Source organism: Protobothrops mucrosquamatus, unplaced genomic scaffold (genome assembly GCF_001527695.2).
Source record: "Protobothrops mucrosquamatus isolate PMUCROS unplaced genomic scaffold, P.Mucros_1.0 scaffold1035, whole genome shotgun sequence".
Taxonomy (NCBI): Eukaryota; Metazoa; Chordata; class Lepidosauria; order Squamata; family Viperidae; genus Protobothrops; species Protobothrops mucrosquamatus.
In genome coordinates, this window is record NW_015387267.1 from 509,124 (window position 1) to 522,829 (window position 13,706).

Here is a 13,706-nt window from a genome sequence, read left to right on the forward strand (position 1 = left end):
TCATTTACTGAATATTCAAAAAACATCATAAGTGTGTTAGCCATTTTGTTATTCACTATCACAGCAAATTTTAATGATATAAATCCACAGTTTAGAGATGGGAGCCTAAGCTTAAGAAAATAATTTATTCAATGTCATATCCAAGTAGAGTTCAATAGTTCAATATAGTTACCAAAGATCTAATTGATCATACTATCCAATACCCTCTCTTTCTGTCCCTCATTTTCGGTCCAACCTTCCTCCCTAGATGTCCTGGGTTCATTTGGCCTTTGAATAGCATAGAGAAGAGCATATTCCAAAAACTGTGCAAAATTACAGCAAATATTAAATCTGATGAAGTTTCAATTGTATTAATAAAAACAAGTAATATGATTGTTCCTAAAGAAATCAATATAGTTTGTCCTGTTGTATAAAGAATTATATTTTAATGACAGCTTTTGAAAGAGTTTGGAGCAAAATATCTAAGGATTTTGTGTAGCCTTTGGCTTATAGGTTATACTGTATATCTTTTGATTAGCAGAATATAATATCATACTAGAATAAAGAAATATTGGAATCGAGAATGAGTTATTCTGAAAAAGGAAATTTGCTTTTTATAACAAGTATGAAGCTTCTGTGTTGTTTCAAATACAACAGTTCTTGACTTACAACTGTTCGTTCAGCAACTGTTTGAAATTATAATGAGGCTGAATAAAGGGACTTATGAGCTGTACCTGAAGTCATGGAATCTGGTCACATGGTTACATTTACAAAATTTTAGCATTTGGCAATCAGCCTGCCTTTAAAACTGACCACAGGAATGCTGCAGCCAGCTTCTCCAGCTTATCTTCTCAAACATCCCACCCCTTTGGGTACCTTGGGTCAACCCTCTCACCCAGCTGAGTCTCTGCAGGTCTTGGCTCTGCTTCTCATCTCACTGGGTCTCATACCTCCTCCATGCCCCCCCAATCACATCTCGCTTCACTTCATCTTTGGGAAGGAGAAGATGCCGATCTGCCAAGCAGCCTTCCTATACAGAAGCTGCATGCCGCTGTCCTGGAAGCAGGTGCCACTTTGAAAAGTAGCTTTGATTTTCACAATCTGAGAATTGTGGCTGCTCCCAAAAATGATGCCTGCTTCCAGGATGGCACTACATGGCCTCTGTATAGGAAGACTGCATGGTGACTTGATAAGTGGATCAAGGGAGGAGGGTTGGGTCTGCAGGAACTCAGCCATGTGGGAGATAGTCCTAAGCGTGTGGGGCTCAGCGGGACAGGAAATGGAGCACAGGGTGCTTCACGAGGTGGGGTAGGCCCAGGGCTGGCCCACCTATGAGTGTGGGAGCTGCTGCAGTACTGCAGATATGCTCCCAGGGTGTACCCCATCTTCTGAGCCCCTCCCACTCTGTTTAACAACCACAAGGGGGAAAGCAGAGATTATGATCATTAAGCAAGTTGATCATATGGATGCCTCACTTAATGACCACCACAATTTACAACCATAATGGGCAGCCTGCATTATAATCACAGGCTGTGCCCTACCTCTACGAGTATTTTCTGTTTTCTAATTGTTCATGACCTTAAGTGAATGGCTTATTTACTGCGTTACGTGTCCAACTGAGATTCCTTTTCAGTTGCTGTTTGCCTTGTAGATTAAAATGCTGCAACTATCTTCATAAGCACTTAGACTGCGAATGGAGTAAAACAGCCATAAGGATGAGCATTTTGCTTACAAAAAAACATTAGAAAACTGCACAGAGCCATGAGAGAGAGAAAGGGCAAGGTGGGGGGAGAGGAAATATCTGCTATCATTCTACCGAAGACCAGATGTAGAATCAGATATACAACAGCGGAACAAATAGGGCAAAATATTAGGGAGCTTAAAGTTTCAGCCAGCCACTAAGTAACTCAAGCCATGTGAAACAATCCTGATTCTTTCCAGAAAATGTGAAGTGCAAGAGTTTTCAGAATTTCTGCACTGAAGTATATTAGAATTCAGGCAACTAATAACATTATATTTAAACAGTTTTAATTATGGTGCATATTTGGATTTTATACACTATTAGCAATTCTGAAAGCAACATATCCTTTCTTGAAATCATGCCAAGTATTTTGAAAGAATATACACATCTGCAAATTGAGAGCTATCAAGCTTTCAAAAGTAACTGCATTTTTTTTCAAGGCACAGGAGTTTTTATTTACTTGAACTGTTGAAGTTCAGCCAAGAGAAACCCAGTGAGTCCAATAAAGATGTTCCTTAACAATAGGTCACTGGCAAGCTTCTAATTTAAGCTTCCACACTAGTCTGAGATACAAGGAGACTGTCAGTATCATCATAATAGATTATATTTCATTCAGATTTGCCTCTGTTATCAAGGACCAGATCAAGCCCTTAAAGATTTGGTTTTTAATTTTGCCATCAAGATGGTGTCAACTCTTAGTAGCCACAAACAGAGATCTCCAAATTGATCTGTCCCCAATCTCACTCTTCAGGTCTTTCAACAGTGCACCAATTACCGCTGTAATCAAGTCTATTCACCTTGCTGCTATCATTCTCGTATCTTTCTTATCATGGAGGATTTCTCAAGAGAGCTAGACTTTTCAACTCTTTGCATAATGTGTCCAAAGTAGGATTATTTGAGTTATTTGTGCCTCAAGTGTTAACTCTGAGTTTATTTGTTCAATTATCCAATTGTTTCTTTTTTAGCTGCCGATGGTATTATTATTGTTCTCAGGAGTCTTCCCAACATCAAAAAGGGTCAATATTCCTTCTTTAAAGTCCCACTTTCATTTTCAGAGAATGTCACAAGTGAAACTACTGCCTTCACAATTCTGTTCCCTGTACTGTAGATCAGGGCTTTTCAACCTTTTCACCCATTGTACCACTTTTAGGATATGGCAACATCCGAGTACCACCAGTCGCCTAGCAAGGTGTCAAAAACTTGATGACCAAAAAAAAAAAAGGAAAAAAGTCATAAAGTACAGGTAGTCCTCGACTTACAACAGTTGTCAAGCATATGAATGTAAATCACAAGACCCTGGAGATGCTGCAACATTCCAGCTGATCGGCACTTCTTCTGGGCTCAGCAGAAGCGTCAGGATCAGTGCTGCTTTCCAACTGATTGGTGCTTCTTCAGGGCTCAGCAGAAGCACCAGGATCAGCGCCGAGCTCCAGCTGGAGCCTGGCACTGATCCTGGCGCTTCTACTGAGCCCTGACAGCCCTGAAGAACCGACGATCAGCTGGAAAGCGACACTGATCCTGGCGCTTCTGCTGAGCCCTGACAGCCCTGCAGCTCCAGCTATCTCTCTCTCAGGCTTGTGTGGTGCTGCCACCGGTTCACCCCGCTACCACTTTTCTAGGATGGTTGTGTACCATCTGCCAGGTGCCAATGTACCACAGGAGGTACCCGTACCACTGGTTGAAAAGCCCTGCTTTTCACAAATACCTCCACTCTTTTTATTTCCCTTTAAAGCAAGGGTGTAAAAACTGAAGTCATATCATCACATGTGGCTCCTGGCTGAGCATTTTTTCCCAGTCCCTTCTAACCACTTATGCCAAAATTTGGCAGCAATATTTTCTATCAAATTGACGCTAGAAACACACAAAGCCTGAAACAGGTGCTACGTCATTTGATCAATCATTTCCAACAAAAGCCCAAATAATAAAAAAGCCTAAATTAAAAATAATCTAAAAAAAAATCACAGCACTGTAATGAGGTCTTCAATTCTTGCTCCATAAGACTGCCCATCCATTCTTCACAATGCCTTGACTTCGAAGTCATGTGTTCCAGATAAGATTTGCATGGTTAGTATGTTCTTAGGGGTTTTTTAATCCATACTGTATTCCTGAAGTGTGTTTCCAGGAAAACTGGCAGCAGAGGTCAGACCCAGAATGGAAAGAGAAAGTGCATTATGGGATGATCAGGAGTGCAGCAGTATATGATGCAACAAACTTATAAAACTCTTCATAAAGCTGAAAAATGTTATGAAAAAACAACTAGACATCAAGCAGATGTAGCTTACTAGCATCACTTGTGTCTCCAGAAATTTGGCAAAAACTACAACAGTTATTTGCACATGGATTATTAATGAAATTATAGCAAACAAGTTCTGGGATAAGTTAGACATATGAGCTTGCATTGTGCCAATAATCACTGCGTATTTTTTTCCAGTTTTATGTAATAATGAATCTGGCTGCCTGCCAGCAGAACAATCTTGTACACACAAACTGGACTTTCCTTCTGTTCGGTATAGAAGACAAATGTCCACTATGCCAACTAGATCTGTTATCAACAACAATAGCCATTTCCAATGATAAGGTACGCACAGCAAAACTCATTCTGATCGGTAATATGGTCAGGTTTCAGGAAAAAAATGGCTGTAACTAAACAGTCATGAGAAGTCAAGTATAAACATCAAGTAAGCTTGGTTGAAATAAGTATTTCCCAACCTTTCCCAAGCATGGCTGGCTGGCGAATTCTGGGAGTTGAAATCCACACATTTTCAAGTGGCCAAGTATGTTCAACTCTAATTTAAACTAACGTCCAAAGCAGAGGTTCTGATAATAATAATAATAATAATAATAATAATAATAATAATAATAATAATAATAATAATNATGATGATGATGATGATGATGATGATGATGATGATGATAAAGTTGGAAGGGACCTTGGAGGTCATCTAGTCCAACCCCCTGCTCAGGCAGGAAACCCTATACCATTTTGGACAAATGGCTGTCCAGTTTCTTCTTAAAAACTTCCAGTGTTGGTGCATTCACTGCTTCTGGAGGCAGGTTGTTCCACTAGCAAAGATTAATCACAGTTAAGATATTAAAACTGCTGTTATTTTAAGTAAGTGAATGCTCTGAATTTTACAGTAATGCTAAGGCTGGAAAAGGCAGTAGATCCCCAGACTCAAAGTCTTATTTCCTTAATGCTAAACTATTGTTTATCATTACATCCAAAGCAGGCCAGTGTTATTTCTCCAATTTCATGGAATTGGGAAACACAGGTTAGACTATTATTATTATTCTAAGCAACTATAAGTTAGCCACACATAATTTTCTTAGATCCACGGAACACTGCAGAAAAAGCACTGTCAGTATAAGAGCATTGAAGCTTGTCAATAGTTTTGTGCTGACACAACATTTGTACTGCACACACTGACCTCCTAATATACTGATACTGAAAAAATACTGAGCAGGCAGTATGAATAAAAAAGGCTTGCAGGTCATATACAATGTCACAATGTATTGAATCTGAAAGAAATAATGAAAGAAGAAGCAAAGAGCATAATTACATGATCGGCATTTTAAAATAATTCCAAATTGCTATTGTAAGAATGCAGATCTGCATGTTTTTTCTATTTTCAAATTAAAATATATAGATCATTACTATCATCTTTATGTTATTTTGGAAACAAGATTTTAGAACATCTCAATACAGATTTAAATAGGGGTCAGGACACAGAATAAGGAAATTATGCAGCGATGTATTGAAATTTAGCAAATTTGAGTATATCTTATGCTCAAGGGAGATTACAATATAATTCTGAAAAACACAAGCATACAGTTCTAGTCATAGCCTCCAAGTCACTCTTGTGTTATAAAGAAGAGAGGAGGGACAGAACATCACCCAATAAATAAAGTTTTACAAGTCCTTGAATGAGCATATAGAAATAGAAATTTACAGCGCCTTGCAGATGTTTGTGATACCACTGAAAACTAAGTCCAATGAATTATAAAACACAAAAGTATATCTAAGGATGCAAAAATCCTTTCTCAACCATAAGAAAGACAGAAATAGTATTATTTTAGGCTCTCAGACTATAGCACAATAAACATTTTATTAACAGTTTGCTGTGTTTATATTTTATTAAGTGGGGATATATTTATACTGAATAACTCGGGGGGGGGATTCATTTTCTGCATTACTGGTATATGTATTCTCCAACTGTTACATGAATTCCAAAATTTAAGATTGTGTTTAATACAATGTATTACTGAAATAGCTCAGAATAACATTTTATGAAGAACATTCTATTGTTTTTAACAAATCAAAAGATTTGTCTGAGATGGTATAGGTTCTCCTGCTTGATCAGGGGGATGGACTAGAAGACCTCCAAGGTCCCTTCCAGCTCTATTCTATTCTATTAATGCTAGATAAACAATCAAGTAGTAAACCATATCCCAGTCAAGGAAGTATTAACTCAGACAAACAACCTAACAGTGAACAGCCTAATCAAGAAACCATCAAGAACATTCCCATGACACTGACAAGGCAAGCTACCACAGTAGTCCTCGATTTACAACCACAATGGAACCCAAAATTTCTGTTGTTAAGTGAGATAGTTGCTAAGTGAGATTTGCCCCATATTACAACCTTTCTTGCCAGTTGTTAAGTGAATCACTGCAGTTGTTAAATTAGTTACACAGTTGTAAAGTGAATCTGGCTTTCCCATAGACTTTGCTTGTCAGAAGGTTACATGACTCCGAGACACTGCAACCATCATGAATATGAACCAGTTGCCAGATATCCTAATTTTAATCACATGTCCATGGGGATGCAGCAATAGTCATAAGTGTGAAAAATGGTCATAAATCATTTTTTCAGTGTCTTTGTAACTTCGAATGGTCACTAAACAAATGGATGTAAATCGAAGACTGCCTGTGGTACATAAACAGAGAGCAAACCCTGTTCTCTTCTAGCACTGGTGTTACTTACTTGGGTAATGAAACATCTTCAAGAAAACAACCAAACTCAGAAGACCCCACTATCCACCCAAGTTTATGCTCCACTTATGGTCTCCTTGACTTGGAAACCCAGACTGAGGGGCATCATCCAGAAGGTTATTGGCTTTTGGAGTTTATAAGCAATCAACCATTTGAGGCCCACTCAGTAAGCAAGGAAGATGCAGGAGGGAGCAGATATTTCCAAGAGAGAACCCAGCCCTAGGACATACTGAGACCAAAGACATGAACACCTGTCACTAAACCATGTCTGCATCTAGTCCTATGTCCTTGCTTCTTGTTCTGTCTCTTGTTTCTTTAACTCAAATTGGCTAACTTATTTGGATTTTGACTCCTGGACCGTTGTGGATTAACCCTCTTAAATTTGACTTTGGACTGAGTCCAGCAAGACTTCTGCACAGCTGGCCTTTATGTCTGACTGCTTGCTACTTGCCAGTAAGCCAGTTCAAATCAAGTTGGCATACATATGCTCAGTGTGGAACAGTACATCATTGTTGTATGCTAAGATTCAATCTTGGTTATTTGTTATTTTTCAATTAAAACACCAACTGATGAAAATAAATATTGGTGAGAATATACAGTATACTATACAGAGTTTTCCCATACTCTCTGTCAGCTTTCAAGTATGGCTGTTCCTACATTCACCTGAAAGTTACTCAGCCAAGACTTCAAGGAAAAATAATATTTTTTAGAAGAACATACTGCATGCATTTACAAGGCACCTATTATATGAAGTAAGATAGTAGGAATTGAGAAAAAGGGAAAGAAGTAGAAAAAAAGTATACACACACACACACACACACATACATAATTTTTAACTGAATTTATTAACACATCAAAGATGGAATTTGCTATGAAGGAGAACTTTGTGATAAATGGCGAGGTTAGGAAATATTTTAATAAATTCAGGCAGGCTTTACCTCTAACCCTGGCATCTTTCTGAATCAGAAAAATCTGGCACAAGTACTAATACAACACAACTGTGATCCATTCAGAACATGCTATAGCTGTGGAGAAGATTTGCCAAAAAAGGAGTGCCTTGCCATCAGGCAACCTGTCAGGCAGTGTGACAGACGCTGTCTTCCTTACCAGCACACAGATATTATGCACTGATGATAACTGTGTGTCCATGCTGGCATTTTATCTGTCACAGATATGTAAATATGTCATTACATCTGGATGCAAAGTGGGCAGAGACCTAAGGCTCCATGGGCCTACAGGAAGGAGAGGGTGAACAGCTGCACTCAATAAACACCATGATGAAAGACCCAACTTACCACAAACAGAAAATACAGATTTCTTTCATTAAAGCCCTCTAGGTAATGGTTGTGGCGAACGCTTGCCAAAACGGGCTTTAAGAACTAATGCAGTTACATCAAAAAGTTCCAGTCTCTCCAGCACAAAGCTCTGATATACAAAAGCTGAGGCTTTTATGCTTTCTGTCACAGAGTAAAAATAAAATCAAAGTGAAAAACTAGCCCACACAGGAGCCAAAAAGAAAAAAAAAAGATTAAGGGAGGGACAAGGAAAAGGGCAGTCAAATTCTGTTTAGCTGGTGGGTTAATTCCTGCTATAAGAAGCAAAGTGATGGTTTCTTAGATCCAACCACAAGTATGTTCACACTAGAATTTAACTGCTAGAATTATCCTTGAGTAACTCACACAATAGCAGCATTCATATTTTCAGTAGTAGAAAACTCAATTCGAGTGTTGAAAGACCTAAGACCAGTTCAAAGATTCAGAGTGTTAAATAGGAAATATGAACAGATCTGGCATTTTAAGTCAGTACTCCTGTTCACATGAAAGGGAGAAATATGTCCTTAGTTGCCTCCATTCTAATGGGGTACATAACAAACTTCCCCCAACCTGCTGTTCTCCAGATGTGCTGAGTGGGAGGTAGGAAGCACCAAGTTGGAGAAAAGTAGTTCAAAAGACCCAGTCTTGGCTTTAAAGTGGGTAAAGGAAAGGTGAAGGATAAGAGGCAAAGAAGCTCTATCCTGAATGAAACATAAAACTGATCACAAAACAACTGTTCACAGTTAGAGCCTATTGCCGCTATTGCTTTTCAAGCAAGGATAGGCAAGGTATGGCAGCAGAACATACTCACAGCAGATATTTTCATACTTCAATTGCGCCTCTCAAATGTATTACCTTATTAATTGACCAAGCATCAATGTGCATTATAAAAAGATTTGCTTCCTGGTCCGTGGAAGGGGATAATGCAAAAATGATATGCTTTTAATTCAGTTTGGTATTCTTAGAACAGAGTATGGGGGACTCTAAAGGTAGTCTTCAACTTACAATCATTCATTTAATGACCTTTCAAAGTTACAATGGCACTGAAAAAAATGACTTATGACTGTTTTTTACATTTACGATCCCCATAGCCATGTGATCAAAATTCAGATAGTTGGCAATTGGTTCATATTTATGAAGATTGTAGTGTCCCAGGGTCATGTGATCAATTTTTGTGATCTTCTGACAAGTCAATGGGGAAGCCAGATTCACTTAACAATTGTGTTACTAATTTAACCGCTTTGGAGATTCACTTAACAACGGTGCAAAACTCACTTAACAACTGTGTTGCTTAGCAACAGAACTTTTGGGCTCAGTTGTGATCATAAGTCGAGGACTACCTGTATTTGAATTTTTGGTCACATTGGTTACTTTAGACATTTCATGGTAAAAGATGAGGTAAATTAAAAAAAACATAAATTAAAGACAATGGCTTTTACCAGCTTTTGAGAATCCTTGCCTTACTTTTTACTGTAAGTAAGCAAGCCACCTTGAGAGATATCAGCATTTAAAAGATGACAGCATTAGAAAAGCTCCCAAATAGATTATATAAATTTTATATTTATCAGAAATCAAAAATAAGAAAAAGAGAAATTCTGCCAAAACAGTGAGCCCTTAAAACAGACAAGGGCATTATAAAAACCACCATCCATGTTATCCACTGACCTGACTTTCTTGCCTCCTTCCTTCAGCATTTTCACTAAATCAGCAATTGGATACTGAGCCTTTGCTGCACAGAGGCCATAACCTGTAGAAATGAGGAAAAGATCCAAAATAAATGATGGCTTTGAATAAAGCTCTAATTCTTCCAAAATTTAAACCCACAACTTTCATGTTCTGACTATAAAGATACAATTTGCCATAAATGATTGGTGCATATTCTTAGTTAAGTACCTCTTGGTGAGCACGCTAACAGAGTGGTCTCAAACCTTTCCAGCTCCATGTACCAGCAGCAACGGTGGCAAGGGGAAGGGGATGGTTATGTACGTGCGCCTGTCGCTTGCACAAATGAAACTTCACATCTTATCTGCCGCTTATGCGGCCCGGTTCACAATGGGCCACAGCCCCGTACTAGGCCAAGGACCGGGGGTTGGGGACTCCTGTCCTAATGTTTTTGTTTTCTATTGCAATACAGCATGGTCCAGATCCCATTAATTCAAAAGTATTGTCTTGTGAAACCCAGGAAATATGTTTGCTCTGTTGCAGCACGTGCCTGCTGAAATGATATCCCTCCCCCAAGAACCCAGATAATTCCCATCCTGATAGCTTTCAGGAATCTATTAAAATCCTGATTATTCTCTCATGTTTGGGAGCAAAGTGAAGGTTGAACCCTGCTTGATATTTTTTTTTATTACATATCGGTTTAGCGGATTTCATAATCCCCTTTCATCAATTTGTATTTCTAATTGTAAGCCACTCAGTGGGAGTCAAGGGGCCCCAAACCTCTGTAAATAAAATCAATCTCGTGGCCAATTTTCCCATGGTGTACTGGTTTAAGTCTACCTTCACCCATGGAAGCTCAGTGGATGATTTTGGGAGCACAATCAATCAATCAACTTACCCCATGAAGTTTTTATTTACTTTTATTTTAGAATAGAATAGAGCTGGAAGGGACCTTCAAGGTCTTCTAGTCCAGCCCCCTGCTCAAGCAGGAGAACCTATACTGTCTCAGACAGGTGAATGTCTAGTCCAGGGGTAGTCAACCTTGGCTCTTTTATGACTCGTGGACTTCAACTCCCAGAATTCCTGAGCCAGCTGGTAGTCTCTTCTTAAAAATCTCCAGTGATGGAGCACCCACGATTTCTGGGGGCAAGCTGTTCCGCTGCTTGATTGTCCTGTCAGGAAGTTTTTCCTTAATTCCAGGTTGCTTCTCTCTTTGATCAGTTTCCAACCATTGTTTCTCGGCCTTCCCTCTGGTGCTTTGGTGAACAACCTGGCTCCCTCTGCCTTGTGGCAGTCCCTCAAATACTGGAATACTACTAAATTTTATTTACTCTCAGGAAATAACTTGGCTATAACTTGAAATATCATATAATGTTTGCACAGATTCAGTCAACCTACCACACAGTACTTTTTTAGGAAACAGTTCTATGAGCACACAATTGTTGCTACATAGAATGCAATTATCAGAAGCAATGTCAAAAGTAAGATGGGAGAAAGTCAAGATAAGGACTTTCGGTTACAACAGAGGTTCCCAACCCCCAGTCCATGGACCGGCACTGGTCCACAGCATGCATAAACCAGGCTGTGCAAACAAGCGAAGCCCTATCTGCGGGTTGCAGGCAGCACACAAAAACATGCCCCCTTCTGGTCTGCAGGAAAACCTCTTTCCACAGAACAGTTCCGTTGCCCAAAAGGTTGGGGCAGATGGGTTATAGGACTCCAAACATATAATTTATACTGCAGACTAGGAGTCAAGCAGCATACAGGTTTAAGTTATTACTGTAGTTTGTTGCACATCAGCTGTGAACTGTATTTGGCATTTTTACCAACCCAATGAGCCTTTCTCAAGAACCTGGGATAGGCTGTTCTTCTTTGATGATCTTAAAGGTATCATTGTAGCATAAGCTGTTCCTGGTAAAGCTGCCCTCTATATTGTTGACAAATGCAAACAAATGGGTTTTCCTTCTCAATTCCCCTATGTTAAGTTGGCATGGATCTCAATTTGTCCCTTTGGAATCAGGCAGTAAAACTGGGCATCCATTTCATTTACAATCTGGGCTACATCATCAAACAAAGTCATGCAAAGATGTGGCTGGATAGGTGCACCATTCCCCTTTTCAACCCTTAAGCTAACTCATTTAAACTTTGCTATGATATGATTCTCTAATATTGCATTTTATTTATTAGATTAGCATCTTATAGCACTAGAAGTTTGGGTTAAAGACAATGAATGGTGAACTTCCACTGCTGAGTGCAAACTTGAACCTGAGTCTACAGCACACCAGAGGAGCAGGTATAATTCAATAGTGTTCCTCAACATACAAGCAGTGGCGATGCCATGATGAATAATTCAGTCTTCAAACACTACACACTGACGTAGTTGTTCTGTCGGCAGCAAGATCTGACTGCTGGCACAGCAACGGATTCTATTGCAAATATAAATCTGTTTACAAAGGAGGCAGAGGAGGAAAGGTTCCAGGGCTTATGGAGCGAAGGAACTGGATGAGGCTGTCGGCAGGCCCAGAGGAAGGGAGAGAGGCTTTTGGAGGAGTTGGAGGTGGCGGCAGCCTGCTCCAGGGGTGAAAAGGAGCGAGGCCCCTTTAAGGAAAAGGTGGAGGAGATGTTCGCTCCCTAGAGACTAAAATGGACGATCTGAAACCTGAACTAGCCACGAACAAGGAGTATATATCGGAGGTGGTGGCCCTTCGATAGCTGTATGCAACAAAATTTCATTTTGATGTATGCCGATTGGTGTACATACAAAGTGACAATAAAGCTTGTTTATTATTGTTGTTGTTGTTGTTGTTAGTTCTCCTTTTGAAATCTGTATGTTCTACATTAAAATCCGAAGGAAGGAGTCTTTTGACATACCTTTGTATACTCTTTAACAAGAAGCCCAAGAGTATAAGCTATAGAGAAAGGGATTTTTTTTCTATCTGTTAGACTAATTGCCTCTTGATGTAATCCCTACAATCTTATTTTTACATGCTCTGTTATGAGATGTATGCTACTGAGAATTCTGAGGAGAAAGGAGCTTAAAACTCACACGAATGTAGCTATTTTTAATAAACTGCGGGCATAAAGTTAGTTTAATGAAAGCCTCTTGCTGGCCTCTAGGCTCCAACAATTTGTACACTTGGAAATGCTCAGTTTACATTCAACAGTTACAGAATATGGGCAGCCCAATTTCACCTGGAGTGATTATGATGTTATTGGCTTCCTTTATCATATCAACTGCACTGTCCATATTCACTTCTGTATGAGTGCCAGTAATTTCCATTGGCTTCCCACCAGCAGTTGAAGTAGTACCATATCCTCCAAGAATCACATTAGCAAGAGAGCGATTCATAGCCTAAGGGAGCAAAAATAAAGCATAACTGGGTGTTTTGAATAAGTTGACATTTAAAACCAAGCACAATGGACACAATTCCACAAAGCAATTATTTCAGCAAAGTGTGCTTTTTTGGTAATGTCCTCCCTTCATCCCACTCCAAGTTTTGATTTTTCATAATATTCCAACCTCAAGATGATGCAATTATGCAAATACCAAACATAATTCTACCTAAAGGCATTGGAAGATATCAAAGGTCTTTCTTTGGAGAAATAAGAAAAAAGAAAAGAAGGCAGAACAGACTCGAATAGATAAAAAAAATTAAGAGGATTACTGAAAAAAGCATTAAGGTCAATGCATTTACTGTTTTCATGATATAAAAATAATATTATTTTTAAAAATATTTATTTAAAAAGGCGGGGAAGAGAAAGCAGTACCATCATCACGTAGAGATTATTAAATCTCCACAATCAGTTTTACTAGGCATTTTGTTTCTAGGAACTCATTTATGTAGATTTATCGACATCTAGTGGCCGTCAATTGAAAGAAAAGAAAACTGTAAGTTAAAAGGTGAAACTTTTTAGCAACTTGTCTACAAGAAATGGCCTGTGTTTATGTGTAATTCACAGATACCATGTTTCCAACATTATTTTAACCTATATGTGTGTCTTCTTACCAAATGTGTAAT

General features: G+C 38.9%; 1 protein-coding gene across 1 annotated transcript in view; it reads right to left on the reverse strand.

Annotated features, from left to right (window-relative positions):
• LOC107291021 (NAD(P) transhydrogenase, mitochondrial) overlaps window positions 1–13,706 on the reverse strand; it is a 57,893-nt gene that overhangs the window by 5,733 nt on the left and 38,454 nt on the right. Inside the window, exons 17-20 of the mRNA XM_015819969.1 lie at window positions 12,880–13,039; window positions 9,691–9,772; window positions 8,392–8,448; window positions 194–330 (exon numbers count right to left, since the gene is read on the reverse strand). Of these exons, the coding sequence (XP_015675455.1) occupies window positions 194–330; window positions 8,392–8,448; window positions 9,691–9,772; window positions 12,880–13,039 (436 nt within the window). The remainder of the gene's footprint in view (window positions 1–193; window positions 331–8,391; window positions 8,449–9,690; window positions 9,773–12,879; window positions 13,040–13,706) is intronic.